This window comes from Phocoena sinus, chromosome 1 (assembly GCF_008692025.1).
Source record: "Phocoena sinus isolate mPhoSin1 chromosome 1, mPhoSin1.pri, whole genome shotgun sequence".
Classification (NCBI taxonomy): Eukaryota; Metazoa; Chordata; class Mammalia; order Artiodactyla; family Phocoenidae; genus Phocoena; species Phocoena sinus.
In genome coordinates, this window is record NC_045763.1 from 57,914,861 (window position 1) to 57,934,413 (window position 19,553).

General features: G+C 39.3%; 1 protein-coding gene across 11 annotated transcripts in view; it reads left to right on the forward strand.

The window, feature by feature from the left end:
- The window catches only part of SGIP1 (SH3GL interacting endocytic adaptor 1), a 218,285-nt gene that overhangs the window by 182,020 nt on the left and 16,712 nt on the right, over nt 1–19,553 (forward strand). For all 11 annotated transcript variants that reach the window (XM_032611983.1, XM_032611953.1, XM_032611992.1 and 8 more), the window contains 2 exons: nt 5,955–6,066; nt 15,595–15,750. In XM_032611983.1, the coding sequence (XP_032467874.1) occupies nt 5,955–6,066; nt 15,595–15,750 (268 nt within the window). The remainder of the gene's footprint in view (nt 1–5,954; nt 6,067–15,594; nt 15,751–19,553) is intronic.

Consider the following 19,553-nt stretch of genomic DNA (forward strand, 5'->3'; position numbering starts at 1 on the left):
CTACTAATATGATTTGCTTTGTTTTAGAAAAAGCTAATCCAGTTCCCACTCTCTGCTTCTTCATACAACTCCTGGAATTTCTCCTCTCTTCTTTCATGCATTCTGATGCTGTCTGTTTCTTCCATCTGTTGGTTCTGTCTCCTGCATTCTCACTCCTGGACATAAGGGTCATTTGCCCTGCGTGTACAGCGGGCCTGGTGGAGCAGGAGTTGTTCGGGTTGGTAGGCTGCAAGGCTGGTAATGGTCTTCTAAACAAACAAGTCTGCCCTCTCCTGCTGTCCATGCTTCATGTTGTACTTTCAGAGTGACTGTTTCCGAACCCAGGTGAAAAGAGAGTAAAATTTGCAGCTCTTTTGACTCCTGACATTTGTAAGTGCAAATCCTCTTTACAGTCAGATAAAGTTGGCGGCACTGACATTGCTGTCGCAATTTAATAGGGATGCAGCTAGAATCAGTGACCTGCCCAAGGGCAGATGTTAACTAAGAAGCACAGTCACTACTGAAGCCCACAGCCTCCGAAGAAGTTCTAGATTCTTTACTGTAACAGCAAAGCATAATAACTAAAAGCATAGATCACTTGCTCTCTGAGTTTGACCTACTTACGCCTCCAAAGTTTTCTCATCTGTAAGAAAAGGTTGTTAAAAATAGCACCTACTTGGTGAGGTGTTTGTGTGAATTAAAGGAGGTAATGCATATAAAGCATCACACAGAGTTAGGACACAATAAATAACAGCTATTACCATTTATTAAGCCTATAGTGACAAACGCTACAAACACCCCTGAGGAAAGCACTACTCTGACATAAATTCATATTATATTTAAAACAACTCAAAAGAAGTCTTCTTCATGAGCTGGTTTGATATGAAAAAAGTTCTAAATTTCAACTTTGCAAAGTGGAAAACATTATACAGAAAATGGAGTAAATTGTACCGAACAGGGGGGCAGGGGGACCGGACAGGCTTGCACACCGTGAGGACACACTTCCCCTCCACACAAAAGACTGGCAGTGGTGTAGTACCAGGCGTGTCTGTGGAACCCGGGACTCGAACAGCCATTTATTTATCAAGTAAACCTTGTACTCTTACTCAAGTTCTGTACCTGGGTATTTCACTTCCTTTTCTCCCTCTTTTTTATTTGTATCTTTCCCTTTCTCTTCTAAAATCGCTCTCCCTTTTCCCTTTCTCCTTTCGTATTTTTACATATACAGCCCCTACTCCATACTCACATTCATATTTCAGTAGACTACTCAGGAAATGCTTTCACAAACTAACAACCTTATCTTTTTCTTTTTTTATTGATTTCTTTTAGTTGATTTACAATGCTGTGTTCATTTCAGGTGTACAGCACAGTGATTCAGTTTTACATATATATATGTATATATATATATGTATATATTCTTTCTCAGATTCTTTTCCCTTATAGGTTATTACAAAATACTGAGTATAGTTCCCTGTGCTATATAGTAGGATGACCTCTTCTTTTAAAGATGTCATACTAATTTTTCTTTAGCCTTAGTGTGTGTGTGTGTGTGTGTGTGTGTGTGTGTGTGTGTGTGTGTAACCTTGCTTGGTAATGAGAGTCACAGAAAACTGCCTTTCAGAAAATTTCATCACATGATGGTGAGTCTGTGTGCCTTTTTCCATTTCTCAGAACTCCCTAAGTGTGCATGGCAATTGCTTTCCAGGACCCTGGAATTGCTATTTTGTCAGAACTCGACAAGGTAATGGCAGCAACTTGTCCTCCTTGGGGGACCACATATGCACCCTCAGATGTCTAACATAATTTTGTTCTGACTTACATGTTCCATGAGCAGTGTAGGTAAGACTTCAGGATCCAGAGTCAGGAAGTACTAGGTTTGCATCCCAATGCTGTGCTTACTGCTTACTAACTGGGTGACTGTGGGCAAGGCTACTGAATGATTTGTAACCTCAGTTTTCTCCTCTGGAAAACAGGGATAACAATGGTAGTTCCCTAATAGGGGTATTATCAGGATTAAGAGGTAATACAGGAATAGTTCTTAGTATGCGATAAGAGGTACAAAGTTTTCGTTGTTGCTACTACTGTTTTTGTTAGCACTAGGAGACCTAGGATTGAATTTCATCTTTACCACTTACTAGCAGAGTGAACTTGGGCTAGTGCAATAGAGATAATTATACTGAACCTGTTTATCCCCTCAATGTATAAAGAACAAAAAGCCATATTAGTGTCTGATCTTTTATTTTATTGTAGGACAGACATAATAATTACTATTTTGACATTGAATTCTTTAAAAATAATCATTAATAATAATATAATAATTATAATACTTAACTATCAATATTATCTACCTTCATGTAGTGCTTTGTCTTTCATTTGTATTTAATATTATAGTCCCCTTTTACACTATAAGCTCCATGAAGGGAGGGGTACATCTCATACATTTCTGTGAATCCCTCAGCAACTAGCACAATGCCTACTTATTGCAGGAACTCACATTCGAATGAATCAACAGACAAATATGCATTCAACCAACTTTCATCTCCAAGAGTCCAAGCATTCTATCAGGCAACTTGAATAGATATGAGAGCCACCCACGTAATACACAAAAAATTAAACATGCACGACAGAATTCATTGCTCTTATGATAAAAGAAATTTGGAGTTGGAAGGAACCTGAAAATGTTGGTCTAGTCCTTGCTCAGTGAGGAGTACCATTTGTGGTACCTCCCTTCATTCTCTACCTCAATAACTATTCAAATTCATAGAACCAACTCTAATTCAACAACCTTAGTAAAACTCACCCTGACAAAATAGCAGCAACAAAAACAAGAAGATGTTTTTTCAAGTATATACCACGCTAAGGATATCCCATTTGATGTCCACCACAAACCTTTAACATAGATATTATTGATATTTTATTTTAAAGATGAAACTGAGTCACAGACAGATTAAATAACTTGCTCCTGGTCACAGCAGATTGTAAGTGGAGGCATTGGGATTCACACACAAGTCTATGTGACACCAGAGTCTGAGGTTCTTTGTATTAAATCAAGGAGCAGAATTTCCTGTTCTGCTCATTGGACAATTAATCTTGTAGTGAAAAAACCTCGTAGTGCTGTCACTTGAGCTATTGTCTTAAGCTCTTGTTTGTTTATGATATTGTTACTGGGTTTCCTATATGCTTGTATCTTATTTCCTGAAAGTTTACATATCTGCGTTCCCACCACTATCTTACACATAGTAGAGACCCAGTAAATATTTGGCAGGTTCACTAAAACCACCAGTGAAGGGATACGGTTTTCAAAGCAGCTTATTTCTGTGTGAGAAAATTGTTCCTACTGTTTAAAACTCCTTAAATTCCTATAAACAACTTAAAACCATAGAATCCTAACACACAGGGATGATGTGATCTATTGCCTTCATTTTATGGTTGAGAAAACCTAAAGATAATTCATTTGCCCGAGGTCACAAAGCTATTAACTTGCAGATCCATGGCCATGAATTCTGGTCCCTAGAGTCACTGTCTGGTAATATTATCTCAGATATTTGAAAATAGTTTTGAGGCCCCTCTTAGTCACCTTAGGCCATAAGGTTTGAATTTCTCAGCATCTTAGACACTCTCCTGGTTTTAGCCCAGTTTTCCAATAATCATAGTAACAAAGACTCTCTAAGGTACTGCAGGGGAACAGAAGCATTCATTTATTACTAATAGCATTTTCACTGAGTGTAATCTTTATGTAAAATAATCTGGGGGACTTCCCTGGTGGCGTGGTGGTTAAGAGTCTGCCTGCCAAGGCAGGGGACACAGGTTCAATCCCTGGTCCAGGAAGATCCCACATGCCACGGAGCAACTAAGCCCATGTGCCACAACTACGGAGCCTGCGCTCTACAGCCCGTGCTCCGCAACAAGAGAAGCCACTGCAATGAGAAGCCCGCGCACCGCAACAAAGAAATAGCCCTGCTCACCGCAACTAGAGAAAGCCCGCGTGCAACAACGAAGACCCAACACGGCCAAAAATAAATAAATAAATTAAATTAATTTATTTTGAAAAATAAGATAAAATAATCTGGCATTCTTAGCAATCAAAAATTTATCTACCTTATGGTTGGGTCATCCCACTTTGTAGTAATAAAACTATATCTTAAAAAAATAATTAAAAGAAAAAGACCAATTTATACAAAGATGGATTTAGAATAATTTCTACCTAGAAATGACCCAATATTTGGAGAATTTTTGTAGAATAATATATACTCATGGAAATGATATGTAGACCAGAGAGCAATAAGGAAAATTGTGTAATAAATGAAAAAAGTGAAATAGAAGATGGCATATTAATTGCAATGTATAGGGATGTGAAGAAATTAGAATTGTAAACTGTGGATCCTTTAAGGTAAAAGGGTTCTTTGTAAAATCTTGATGTTCTTTCCTTCTCTGGCATTATTGATTAAACCCACAGTAAGGACTGTAGTGCCCAGAGGTGAACACAGCTAGGGTATAGCGTTGTTGGAAAGAGAGGGAAGAGGTGAGGAAGGATAGATCTGGGCCAGACTGCGTGCCTCAGTCCATTCTGACTGCTGTAACAAAATACCACTCGAGGCGTGGCTCGTAAACAACAAAAACCTATTTCTTGAGGACAAGGATTATGTTTAATTATCTCTGAATCCCCAGCACCTACCATAATGCCTGATACATAGCAGATAATAAGCCAATGTCTGTTGGTGATCCATTACTACATCCAAGATATTGAAAGACAAGGGAAGATAGAAAATGTAGACACTAGGATGAACTAGAATTATCAAGGAAAACTTTATTGAGGAGGGAAATATACAAAGGTAGATCTTTTCATAATCAGAGAGGAGTATGAGAGTTACTAAAGGTAAAAGATAAAAAGCATAACACGTAGTCTGTGATGAGGTGGAGAAGAGGAAATGTGTTTTGTGTGATAAGAAGGAGAAGCAGTGAATGTGTGACATAATTAAATACTTTGTCCTTATAAAACTTGACTCTTCAGTACCATGTCTAAAGATTATTAATGAAGACAACAATCCTAAACTTCGCTCCTTTTGGAAACCTCAAGTTGTATCAAAAACATACAGGAAAATGTTTCATTTAGACAAACAATATGGTATAAACAGTATAGGGAAAAACATGAGCCTTATAGGCTGGCAAACCTAGGTTTGAATTTTAGTTTTGCCACTTAACTAACTGTATCTTGGGCAAGTCACTTAGCTCTTTGAGCTTCAGTTTTCTTTCTGTAAAATGGGGATAATAATGTCTATCCCACAGGGCTGATGTGGGGCTTGAATGTGGTAATTCTTGTCAGGTATCCAGTATAGTGCCTGGTATGTAGTAGTTGGTCAGTAAACTGTTATTTTTAATAATGTGAATTGATGCATTGATGTGTTTGTGCTAAGTCAAGGTGGACGTTTGGGTTGTGTATGTTTGGGGACATGTACACTTCAGCCTACTTGATCTGAGGGTAATTGGACTTTTTGAAATGGAAACACCCCAGAGAAGGACAATGTGTAGCTTGGTGCTCCATGGCTGTTTGTCTCTTTAAAATGAAGAAATGCAAACAGTTTTGAGTGTGTGGGCAATTGTATAAGGTGAAGGCTCAAATAGGAAGCTAATAATTTTCTTACTAACTACCTGCTGTACAAACTGTCATGCAAATACTGCCTTATGCTTTATGTAAAACATTGAAACCCCCCATGACTTTATTCTTCTGCTTGGATTTTTTTCTGTAGTAAAATACATCGTTGCATTAATTTCGAGTGTGTTTGTCTGTAAACCAGCCAAATATTTCCTTTTAAATACTTGAGCTCTATGTTGAATATACAGTTATGGCTCTTAGCACATGGCTTTTTTTTTTCAGTAATTAGATTTCATCCTCTAATCTTTTAATGGGCTTTTAGTTCCACATATACTAAGATGGCTCCGATCCATATTAAATGAAGATTTTTCATTTCATGCAGGTTCTTCCAGGGGACCCAGCCCCCTAACCATGGGAGCCCAGGACACCCTCCCTGTTGCAGCAGCATTTACAGAAACAGTCAATGCCTACTTCAAAGGAGCAGATCCGAGCAAGTAAGTCTGGGGCTTGGTCCATTGTATTCTCCAAACTCTATCCAATTCAGTGGGGACACCTTACGTATAGTTATTTCATTCCATATCCTAAAACAAAACAAACAAAAAAATCCAGTCAACGGTAACAGGTGGCATACCTAGAATTAATTTGATTAGGAATATTAATTCACTGCTTTTTTTAAAAAATATGCCAAAAGGTCCAGTAATCTAATCTAATACAGAAATCTCTGATTCACTTTTGGTTGCAGGTTACAGAAAACCCAACCAACTCCATCAGCAATGAGAAAATGTATTATCTCACAAAAGGAAATGTCTAGATCATGTCTTTATTGTCTTAGTCTTTCCTGGGTGGGAGTCACCCACATAGAAACTGAAACAATGGTGCATTGGAGAACCTGGAATAAAACCACCTTTCCATAACATGCAGATATGTAAGAGGACAAGTTATGTGTTACCCTTGTTAAGTAAGGAAAAACTAGCCAAAAAAAATAATCACAACAAAGTAAAAATTTTAGGTAAAAATGTACCACTCTCTATTTACATGAGCCTGATTACACTTATATCAGTACAACTTGACAATGGGCTTTACCTGAATGTACATGCTTCTCTATAAGGTATCCCATGGATGGGGTTCAGGAAGTCTATGGATCCCCTGAAATTATATTTCATATCTAATGTGTGTGTGTACATGCACATTTGCCCATAGACACTCTACAGTGTTCATCAATTTCACAAAGGGGTTCAGATTCAAAAAAAAAGTTAAGGGCGATTATTAGTCTACACTGAAAACTAAACACCTAAGTCAAACTGGTTTTCAAGTGTGTCACTAATACAATTCCAGGTCTGAATCTGATGTATAAACAAAGGACAAACCTAGGTGAGGAAAGAATTGCTTTTTATTTTTTACTTGCAGGGACTAGAGCTTAGAAAACCTTGGTAGCCGTGGAAATAAAGATGAGAGAAAAAATTAAATGTGCATATAGAACACTAGACTGTTTTATAAAAATTTTTGAAACAGTGATAAGTATAATTAGAACTTGGAACTCTATTTTAAGTGAAAATCTATATGAATAATTGTGAACCCTCTTTACACTTCAGAAACACTAGCTTTTTTTTTGTTTTTTTTAAGTTTTTTTTTTTAAGTTTAAATCTAACAACATTATTTTTAAGTTTAAATCTAACAACATTACTAATTATACCTAATATAATTAGTAACTGCACTCCATTCTAGCCACTGAGATCTATCAATCTCCCTAAATATCCTTTTAAACAGCATTTAGGTTTTATTCTGGGCCCAGAGTTTTGCAGAGAAACAAATACTGTGGACGCTGGTGTCTTGGTTCATTTGCTCTGCTATAACAGACTAGGTGGCTTATAAATAACAGAAATTTATTTCTCAAAATTCTGGAGGCTGGAAAGTCCAAAACCAAGGCCCTGGCAGATTCGGTATCTGATGAGAGCCAGCTTCCTGGTTCATCGGAATCTTACATACTGGAAAGAGCTAAGGAACTTTGTGGGTCTCTTTTATAAAGGCACTAATCTCATTCTCGAGCACCCTATCCTCATAACCTAATCACGTCCCAAATATCATCACATCAGGGATTAGGTTTAAATATATAAATTTTGGGAGAACACAAGCATTCAGGCTATAGCGTTCTGGTTTCTCCCACGTCTCTTCTTTTACATCTTCAGAGCAGAAAGATCATTTGCCATGACCATGCATCAACAGCAACTAAAAGCTCCTCATACAGAATATGCATTTGAACTGTTAGAGAAAAGTAAGCATCATTCGCTTAGGTTGTATACAGACTTTGTATACATACATACATGTTTCTTCTGTAGACCCTTCTTTGAGTAAAGAATTTGCATGACTTTCTGTCACACCAGTTCTAAAGACTACTTATTACTGACTGACCTGGACCTTAGAAAGCTCAGGCTTCCCTGAATTGCAGGTAGAAACACACCCTAAAAAAAATGAGTAGTTGAAAATGTGGAGAGGTGTCTATAATGGAGTGAAAAACACTAAGGATCACACGAGAATGAATGCTTTTTTGTCTGCTTACTAATTGGCTTTCATTCATTCATTTATTCGTTCATTTATTCAGACAGATCCAATTGGTAGTAGGGGTACTTCCACTTCTGGTCCCCCCTGAAATCTATTTTCAATGTAACATGTCACTCCTCAGCTCAAAATCTTCCTAACTTGTTCAAAGTTAAAGACAAATGCTTCATAATGGTCTATAAGATTTGTCCTTCACGACCCATCCCAGTTGCCACCTCTCTGATCTTGCCTCCGTCACCCTCGTCCTTAATCACTCCCCTCTAGCCACTCTGGCTTCATGGCTGTTTTTCTTTCATCAGCCCAACCCCACCTGCACCCCAGGGTCTTTGCATTTGTTGCTCCTTCCGCCTTAGTGAAATCTTCTCGCAACTATCTGAGTGACTTGCCCCCTCACTTCCTTCATGATTCTTCAGCAGATTTATCAGAGACCTTCTATGTAAAATAGCAATTCTCCTGCCCTCTCCGCTGTCAACATTTCCTTTCTCCCTACTTCACTTTCTCTTCCTTCGTAGTTAACATACTTACTGTTTTCTAGTTAATGAACATGCTAATTAACATGTTCCATGTTTTCAGTGTCCACTGTCTGTCCCTTCCCCCACTAGAGTGTAAGCTTCATGAGAGCTGGGACTTTAAGTATTTTGTTCATTGTTATATCCTCAGTACCTAAAACAGGACCTGGCATGGAGCACCCAGTGCATATTTGCTGAACAAGTTGAGTTTAATTACTCACCTAACATTTACAGAATGTCTATTATGTGGCTGCCATTGTGCTAGACAGGGATATATTGGTGGTGAAGACAATTGATATGGAAAATAAAACTTGTACATAAATATAATGCAAAGTCCACTATAGAAGAGGTGTAGATATGGGGCAATGGGAGTTAAGAAGTCCTGAATAATAATCCTTTTTAAATCCCAAGAAGTGGTCTTGGGATTTAAAGACCCTACCAGTCACCTGCGAACCTGTCCCTATACAAGCTGGGTTCTTCATCTAGTTTCCGTTTCCCCAGCACACTCTGACAAGTGTCTGCGGAGGTCTGTACCAGTCAGCCTGGTGTCCATGACTTTAGCATTCCAGTGATGTGGTACTTGAGCCAAATTAATATTAGTGCTTTTCCTATGCCCTTCCAAATAAACTGAGCCTTTGATCTGTGGATGACTGCACATATCGAGTCTTTTTTCAATTATATTGCCATAAGTAGCTGTAGTGTATACTGTATATTGGTAGATGGGAGATTTAGTATATTTCATTGAAATTATGAGATCTGAAATTTATGAACAGATCATGAAGTGACATTCTTCTAAATTTAATGTCATCTCCAAGCAGTGAATGACTTTAATTGCTGTTCCTTTGTTATGCACTTTCAAAGAAACAACTCAAGTTCAAAAGTTCCATCATGGGGAGAGGTGGGGAGCAGGATAAAGCCAAACACAGCGCCACATAGAGAAATGATGCAGAAAACGCACGTGGCTTTGCTTTGCCTGTGGTTCTCTCTCATCCTGTATCAAAGACTTCCCCATTTGTTTTCAGACCATACACTGGAAAAAAAATCCACTACTGGTATTCTGGCATCTGAGTCTTTCTCAGTAGCTCAAAGGCAGAGAACTCCTTGACTTTGCTGCCACCTGGGGGAAACGTATTTCCCGTTATTAGCTCCTATTTGAACAACTCTTGTGCTAGGAACTAATTCTCTAATTCCCAAGAAAACCTTAGGCTTCTCAGTTATAGTCTATCCTTCCCTTAACACCATATTTCAATTAGTTATTCAAGTGTATATCTCCCTGCTTAAACTAGAAGTTTGCTCAAGACCACATTTGTCCTGTTTCTCACTGCCCATTCTAGTGCATTACACAATGCCTGGTATGTTGATTAGGCAGCCAATATATAATTGTTAAATGTATGGATTTATTTTTAAAAAACTTTATTGAGTTCCTACTCTGCACTGGGTTCTGTGTTTTATACCTTTGCCTTCCCAGAACCTAAGACACAGTACTTGCCTTCACAGTAGTAAATACGTGCAAGAAACTACAAAGCAGTTTTTTTTTTTAATCTGTCCTTGGGCTTCCCTGGTGGCTCAGTGGTTGAGAGTCTGCCTGCCGATGCAGGGGACGCGGGTTTGTGCCCTGGTCTGGGAGGATCCCACATGCCACGGAGCAGCTGGGCCCGTGAGCCATGGCCACTGAGCCTGTGCGTCTGGAGCCTGTGCTCCGCAGCAGGAGAGGCCACAACAGTGAGGGGCCTGCGTAATGCAAAAAAAAAAAAAAAAAAAAAAAAAATCTGTCCATTTGTCCAAGGAAACTAAAGAAAGGAAAAACTAAAGAGGGCTGAATGGAGAAGATATTAACAAAGACCTTGGAAAGGCCTGCCTTTGAACTGAGTCTTGAATATGAAAAGGAGTTTTTGCCTGGTACCCAAGTCAATAAAAGGGGATGATAAAGGAAGGGAAGCAGCCTATGTGCAGAAGTGTGTATGCTTGAACAGAAAACCATGAGCTTAGTTATCAAAGCAGTAAAACTTACACTTTATGAGAGGGATATATTTCTGATGACCTCACATAAATCAAATCCACACATTTCCTGACCAAAATTGGCCAGTGTTTCTATTGACCAGCTAACATGATGCTGCCTGTGGTAACAGGGAGAGCCCAGTTTACAAGGCTCTAGACCAGTTGACTTGGAAATCTTGCCATTCTAGACAGATGTTTCATATGGGGATTCATAGGGTTTTAAATTTACTTCATAAAGTACCTATGTCAATATTTCCATATAGCAGTATTTCAGATTTCCATGATTTAAACTCACATGAAATGTAGCCACATCACACACTGATAGGAACAATCATTACTGTTGAACAAAGACTTTCCTTTAGTGAGTGAGCATAGGTTGAAAATATTAATTTTTATATAAAAAATTTTAGATCGACTTAGACACTGGATGGATTAATAAATCACCAAAGGTCTGACTCTGACAATTGAGATGCAGTTCAGAAATGTAATGTAGGGCTTCCCTGGTGGCGCAGTGGTTGAGAGTCCGCCTGCTGATGCAGGGGACACGGGTTTGTGCCCGGGTCCGGGAAGATCCCACATGCCGCGGAGCGGCTGTGCCCGTGAGCCATGGCCGCTGAGCCTGCGCGTCCGGAGCCTGTGCTCCGCAACGGGAGAGGCCACGGCAGTGAGAGGCCCGCATACCGCAAAAAAAAAAAAAAGAGAAAGAAATGTAATGTAACTGACGAACCTGGGTGCTTCATCTATTGGCTTATACTGACTACTTCTCTCATAGTCCATCTGACACTGTAAGCCCTTTGAAGGCAGGGGCTCTTTTGCTCATCTTTTTTGAATTTTATTTTATTTATTTTTTATACAGTAGGTTCTTATTAGTTATCTATTTTATACATATTAGCGTATATATGTCTTTTGCTCATTTTTTAATTGCCTCCCCACTCACAACAAAAACAAACAACCCCAGCTTACATAGTTAGGCATCCATAAATGTTTATTGACTTAATAAATTCCACCTCCTCCCCTTGCTGACTTTCTTTCAAAAGAGAAACTTTATCCTCCACCAAGACACCACTTAGAGCTCATTTTGAGCAACCTGGAAAAGAAACTGAGCAGATCCCTTAGCAATTAAAAAAACATTTGAGCAACCACTGCTAACAGTGGACTGAGTGATGGTAGGTGCTGAAGCCTAGATTAACAAGTGCTCTGAGTAGTTATTATTTTCTTCTAGAGTCATCAAATAAAATTTTTCTTGCCCACATGTTGAAAAACATAAAGAGTAGACTCAGCTTAAGGGGAAGTCCAGGCTTAGCACCAATTCATCACCAGTAAATCAAGCAAGCCTTATGGGTCTGAAAGATAGAGAAGGAAGAAGAGTTGGCACCAAACGGAGAGATCAGCAATATTCTGCAGCAGGGATGGAGGGGCAAACTTCCAGAAACCAGAATTCTCATTCAGAGCAGTTCAGAGTTAGGGATGATATTATCTGAGTGGGAGGAGGGGCACATGGCAACTTTAGGAAGCTCACCTGCCCTCCACCTCTACCCCAAACCCAGCCTTACACAAACAAGGCTATAGCAGTTCTTCACACAAGCCGTTTTGAATGTGTGCCAAGGACCATCTCATCTGAGCCACTATGCCTCATCAGTCACAATTACACAGCATACAAGGTGACTATGGGGCAAATAGAGTTTCCTATATTCAAGTGTGAGCAAAGTTTTCATTTATTAACCTCAATTTCCCTAGAAAGTACACTCCTGAACTTAAAGTTGCAGAAATGGTACAAGGGTCAATTATCCAGATGTATAGGAAAGTTATAAAGAAGTTCACTCATTTTAAATATTTAGCATTTCCCAAAGAAGAAAAGTCTTTTTGAGATTTCTGCTCCAGGTTAAGGTGGATTAACAGGGACCAATTTACGCTTCTACTTGAAAACACTGCACAAACAGACAAAATATATGAAACAATGGTTTGCAAGACACAGGACCCCAGGTGAAGGACAGTGACCCCTGAGAGGTGAGATTATGATTGCCCCAACTGACTTCCTGGGGAGTTTCCAGGCCATGGCATAGGGAGAGCCCAGCAGACTCACAGGCGTTCGTGGGAGGTGTCTCACTGAGACACACTCCACTGCAAAACTGGCTGAGGAGGGTGCCCGAGGAAGCTAATGGCCTGTGGGTACCTCAGACCACCATGCACTGCAGAAGCTGGCTATGGAGAAGGTGTGCATATGATAGGAGCCTGGAGCCAGGGACCCCATCTGCATTAAAAGAGCTGGGCGCTGGGACAGCCCAGCCACACGTACCTCAGGAGCCAGAGGCTCCGGAAGCTGCCAGTTACTGGGCACTAGCAAAGCCACACGGGTTGCAGTACCCATACTCTTGGGTGCCACGTGCCTCCTGCACTGCAGGAGCCTAGCTCTAGAAAAGCCTTGAGTACTGCAGAGGACTGCCTAGCAAGCGCACTGGAACCAGGAAGGGGAAAAAGGTCTCTTCTTCCTGCAATGTCTTTCTAGTGCCCTCTACTGACAAAAAGTAAGACAGTGCCTGTTACGTTGGCAAAGAAAAAATATATTAATGGCCCAATACTAATTCTCTCAGAGCAGACAGTAAAGGGTGAATTGGAACTCCACTGATTTTATGGAGAAATTGGCACAGTGATCCTAAGTTTCATGTGGAAATACAAAGAACTTAAAATAGCCATAACTATTTTGAAAGAGAACAAAGTTGGTAGACTAATACTACTTGATCTCAGAATAACTTTAAAGCTACAGCAATCAAGACAGTGTGGGATTGTTGTAAAGACGGACAAAATAGATCAACGGAACAGAATAGAGAATTTAGAAATAGGCCAACACATATATGGACAACTGAATTTCAACAAAATTACCAAGTGGATAAATTCAACAGATGGTGATAGAACAATTAGATACCCACATCCACACACTAAAAAATGAACTTGGACGCATACCGCACAGAAAATTAACCAAAAATAGATCACAAAGCTAAATGTAAAACTAAAAATTAAAAATTTCTAGAATAAAACATAGGTGGAATGTTTGTGACCTTGGATTTAGCAAAGATTTCTCAGATAAGACTCCAAAAGAATAAAGTGTTAGCTACAACCCATAAAAGAATAAATTGATGAAGTTAAAATTTCTGCCCTTCAAATTACTCTTAAGAGAAAGAAAAAAAAAAAAAACAAGCCCCCGACGGGGGAAAAAAAAATCTTTGCAAAGCATGTATTTGATAAATTACTTACATCCAGAATGTACCAAAAAAAAAAAAACAACCCAAATCAATAAAAGAACAGAAAACTCAGTTTTAAAAACTGGCAGAAAATCTGAGCAGACACTTCACCTGAGTAAATAACTGATGACAAATAAGCACGTGAAAAGGTGCTAAGATCCTTAGCCATTAGGGAAATGCAGATTTAAACAACAATGAGGGCTCCCCTGGTGGCGCGGTGGTTGAGAGTCCGCCTGCCGATGCAGGGGACGCGGGTTCGTACCCCGGTCCGGGAGGATCCCACATGCCGCGGAGCGGCTGGGCCCGTGAGCCATGGCCGCTGAGCCTGCGCGTCCGGAGCCTGTGCTCCGCAACGGGAGAGGCCACAGCAGTGAGAGGCCCGCGTACCGCAAAAAAAAAACAACAAACAAACAAAAAAACCAATAAGATACTGTTACTCACCTATGAGAATGACAAATCAAAAGACAGATCCTACCAAATGTTGGTGAGGATGGAGAGGAACTGAAACTCTCACACTCAGCTGTATTTTCCACTTCACAAAAGAGTTTGGCAGTTTCTTAAAAAGTTAAAGGTACACCTATCATGTGATCCAGTCATATATTTCTCCAAGGGAAATAAGAGTATGTGCCCATACACAGGCTTGTACACACATATTTATCACAGCTTCATTTGTAATAGGCAAAAGACAGAAAGAATGCAAATGTTCTTCAACAAGTGAATGAATTTTCAAACCGAACCTGTGGTATATCCATATTCCACCCAGCAATAAAAAGACATGAGCTATTGATTCACACACTACATGGATGAATCTCAAAATAATTATGCTGAGTGGAAAAAATCAGACCAAAAAAAAAATCACACACCTTACAATTCTGTTTATCTAAAATTTTAGAAAGTCCAAACTAATATGTAATGTCAGAAAATATATTAGTAATTACCAAGGGACATCGAGGGAAAGGATGGAGAAGGGCAGGAGAGAGGGAAACAAAAACACAGGGGGAGACTCTTAGGGACGTTGGATATTTTGATTATCTTGATTGTGTGATGGTTTCATAGATGTAGATTATGTCAAAAATGATGGAAATTTACACTATAAATAAGCACCAGTTATTATATATCGACTATACTTCAATAAAGCCCCTTTTTAGAAAGGATTATTATTCCTTCCAAATTATCATCCAACTGTGTTAACTTATATATATGACTGATTTTATCATTTCAACCAGATAGACAAGTTAATGGAATAAAGATCTAATTAAGTGGGAAGCAGGAAGTTTACCCCATGTGTCCATAAAAGAACACACTCAAGGCATCAATCACATTACTCAGAAAACTAAAATAAGTCCCAGTGAATAGTGTGGTAACATTGTGCAATTATTTAGTATCGTCAAATATGCTGCCATCAATTCAGCAAAGAGAGAGAATCACCAGAATAAATGATTCTGTTTGTGAGGTGAACATACAGACTTTTCTACAGAAAGAAAAAAGCTGCACTTCTCTTCTAACGGTGCAAAAACACCTTCAACAAAACAGCCACCTTTTTTGGAGACGTGTTAAAATAAACCTTTGAGTCCTCAGTTCTTTAGATATTGTAAGAGCTTACTTTTCCTCTCTTCTGCTGTGTCATATTGTTACAGAAATCTTTGCTTTTCACAACTGCTTTGATTCACATGCTGACCTAGGTTTCCTCTCTTTCCTCTCACGTGTTGTGATACGCCAGATGTATCGTGAAGATTACTGGAGAAATGGTGTTGTCCTTTCCTGCCGGCATCACCAGACACTTTGCCAACAACCCATCGCCAGCTGCCCTGACTTTTCGGGTGACAAATTTCAGCAGGTTAGAACACGTCCTGCCAAATCCCCAACTTCTCTGCTGGTAAATATATTTTGCACAAATTTTTTAGAGATGTGTGTGGCTTAGCACCTTATTCTTAGATGAGGGATGTACTTTAGCGAGAGAGGTACACTGTACTGAAATTACCGCTACTCAGATATGTTTATAGATTCAATCCCAGAACTTTTACCAGCTGTAAAAATTGTTGGTGGGTGATTGTGTGTGTGTGCATATATGTATTTTAATGGCCATCTATCTCAAGTGGCTAAAGAGACATTTAGAGTAATGAAATCTGCATTAGTGACAATTTAGTCATTGTCTGTTTTGCTTATCACTGGTAGACAATGGATGAGGATGGTGGAAAATGAGCCCAATAAAAGGAATAAAGTCCATTTGTTGTATTGGCATCTTCTAAAATCAAATGATATCTGAACTGTGAGCTACTCTTCATATAAGCTTGAAAATCTCTTTGTTAAACATGTAATTTCATTGTACTGTAATGATGATTGTTTTGATGGAACTTTACATGTATGGCATCAAAGAAGCTTATGTGAATTTGTTTACATAAATACACTTCTTCACATTTCCTATTAAGTCTGAAGTCTTTATCATATATATATACGCACATACACATTCACACAACACACACATATATACATGCTACTAAAAAATGATCCACCCTACAAGTTAATTATTGACAATGGATGAGACAAAAAAAGTCATTCTTGACAGTTTTTTCCATCAATAAGTCCTGATACTCCATCCAAAATTCTCTCTCTAAAATGGCCACTTTTTCCCTGTTATCATCACTTCTTCTATCCAAATGATGACTGTCATTTCCCTGGACCACAGCAACTGCTTTCCTCCTTCCCTCCCTGCATCCAGTCTTGCCCCACTCCTACACACAATAACCAGATGACCTTTTTTGACATAAATCAGGTTATCCTCGCTCGTAGTCCTCTGATGGCTTCCCATTGCATCTGTACCAGAATCCAAACTTGTTACCATTGCCTTCAAGACCCTGAGTCATCCACTCTTGCCTGTCTGTCTGTCCTCATCTCCCACCATCCTCCTCAGAATCCTTGTAGCTCCAGCCAGACCTGCCAGTCTTGGGAACTGCTGAGTCCTTTCCCACATCAAGACTTTGTATGCTTGTTTCCTCTGCCTCCAACAGGATTCCCACACTTCTTCACCGGACTCTTTCTCATCCTTCAGATCTCAGCTGCACTCAGCCTCCCCTGACCTCCCCACTCTCCTCCCCACTCCCACACTAAATCACATCACCTTGTTATTCTCTCTCCATCTTCCCTATTCTTCCCTTTGTCACACTTACTAAAACTAATAATTACATATCTATTTGTCTTCTTCATCCATCCATCTCCCCCACTAGACTGTAAAATCCATGAGGGAATAGAACACATCTATTGGTTCACCACCGTATCCTCAGTACCTTCCACTATGCCTAATAAGGACTTGAGTAGTCTTTGTTGAATGAATGAACAATTCAACTATAACTTAGAGAATTTTGTCAAGCTGGATATTTATGTAGAAATAACTAAAGGTTATTTGGAATCTGAGGACCAATACAGTCACTCTCTTTCTCTTGCCCGAATGAGACTTTTTCGCTCCCATGATGAAAAACAGTCACAGGTGTTTCAGGTGATGACCAAGATCACCTCCTTCTCTTTGGTCCTTGCGATGGTTTAATTGGCAAACTTGATTCCAGGCTTAAAAATACAAAAGAAATGCTCACCCTTTAAATGAAAAATAAATGTGAAATGATCAAGATTGGAAATTGGGAACTTCTTATTCCAGTTTCCCTCTGTGTTTTTGATGTGCACAGCGAGCCTCACAGCGAGTTGATTTTATTTTTCTAGGTTCCTCCATCTGAAATTAGGAATTACGTGCCACCATCTCACCAGTTTGTCTGTAAATATCACTGGTGCGATAGTTATAGCTTTTGTTGCACTTTTAGGCAGTTATGTTGCCAAGTTCTTAGGCATATGTGTCAGAGTTTTATACTTATATTAATATATCAGTCCTATGAATTGAACTAAATATCAGTCTGAGAATGTTTTGTGTGACAAAACATTATATGGACCCTTAAGTTGTTTTTTAAACAAAACAAAAGCAAAAGCAAAAAAATTCTTATTAATTTGGACTTTATTAACTCTAAGTATTTGATGATTGTGTCAGGGCTGTGATTGGTGACCCATCAGTCCTAGAGACTGTTTGGTTTTGGTATGTAGCTCCACTCCACCACCCCTGCTGCCACCCCTACTTTTCAAAAGGTCATGGAACCAAGCATTATTCTCAAATGCTGTTCAAGCCTTTCTTCATCTGTTATCTTACACCCAGCCAATCTTCTCAGTTATCCTTACTGAAAGACTTATTTAGGTTAGGTTAGTTTAGGTCCCTGGAGACATTTGGGTTTGCAATCCCTGTGACAGGGACCAAATTGAAATTTACTTCTACTTTTCCCTTATGAAAGGGATTGGCTTACAAAGGATGTTCAGGAACAATCGCTAAACCAATTGAGTCTGAAGAATTCTCAAGGCTTTATGAGTAGTCAGGAATTGCATCTCTGTGCAAGCTTTTGATTGACAAACCTTTCTTGACTATTTGTTAAAGCAAGTTCTCTGAGGAATTTTCATAGACATATGACTTAGCTTATTTTGTTATTAAACATATAATTGGGATTTTCTCAGTTATTTGGATTTACTTAGCACAAATTAATAAAATGTTGCTGGATATTAATTCCACACCTCTTTCGGTATAGTGGGAAAGTATGACCTGCAGTAAGACTGACCTGGGCTGGAATCTTGACTCTCTTACTTATTAGCTGTTCAACCTTAAGTAAATTACTTAATTTTGCTGAACCTCTATTGTTCTTAGCTCCAGCCTCCTGTGTAGGTACCACTCTGGAGGCTCTGGGTAACTTGGATGTTTTAGATAATAACAGTTTAGACAACACTTATCAGCATCCTTAGCTTAGCTGGGCCAGGGGCAAGGACGAGGGGCCAGGAGTCTTTTCCATTCACTTCCTCCTGCCCAGAGGCACAGGGTTTTCTCTGTCCTCAACAACCTATAGCAGGCACAACAGAACCACAGGGGTCCTGCTGAGACTTGGTGTCCATGACCACTCGTTCCTAACTGACCAGAAGCAGATTCAAGGCCCTGATGTTTTTTTTGACTCAGCTCTTGATATGCTTGGCTTCTGGAGGCTGAACCATAGGAACTTACTTTTGACCTGCCTTTATCACTGTATCACACCCTTCTGTCTCTGTGACCTCTAATTTTCTCTTTTTATAACATATGCTTATTTTTAAAAAGGAAGATAATTCTTCTTTTGCAGGGTAGATTTTAATGATATAGTTTATAATGTATCTAACAGAGTGCCTAGCACATAATAGAGGCTCAAAAACTTCTACCTACCATTATTGTATTACATAGGATATTCTGAAAGTGAAATGCCAGTAAATTACTGAGACACTTGGGCCCCAGTTTTTTCATCATGTGAGAAGTGAGCAGATGCTTTTCACACTCTAGCCTGATTCTTTTTGCCATTGAGACAAACATTTTCACAAGACACGGGGGGAGTGGCCTGTGGAGAGGCCGCAGAGTAACATTGACGACCCTCATAGGAATATAAAACTCCTTAATTCACCAAGACTGCACTCTCTAGTGTAACTACCTTGGTTATTATCATTTAAATTCCAGGATCATCTTATAAGTGAGGTGACTTTTTATGATTTAGATACTCTTAGATGAACTATTGTGAATGCTAAAAAAGGAGCATGATAATTTTAGTATCACCGTTTTCTCCTCAGTTGGAGATAAAGACC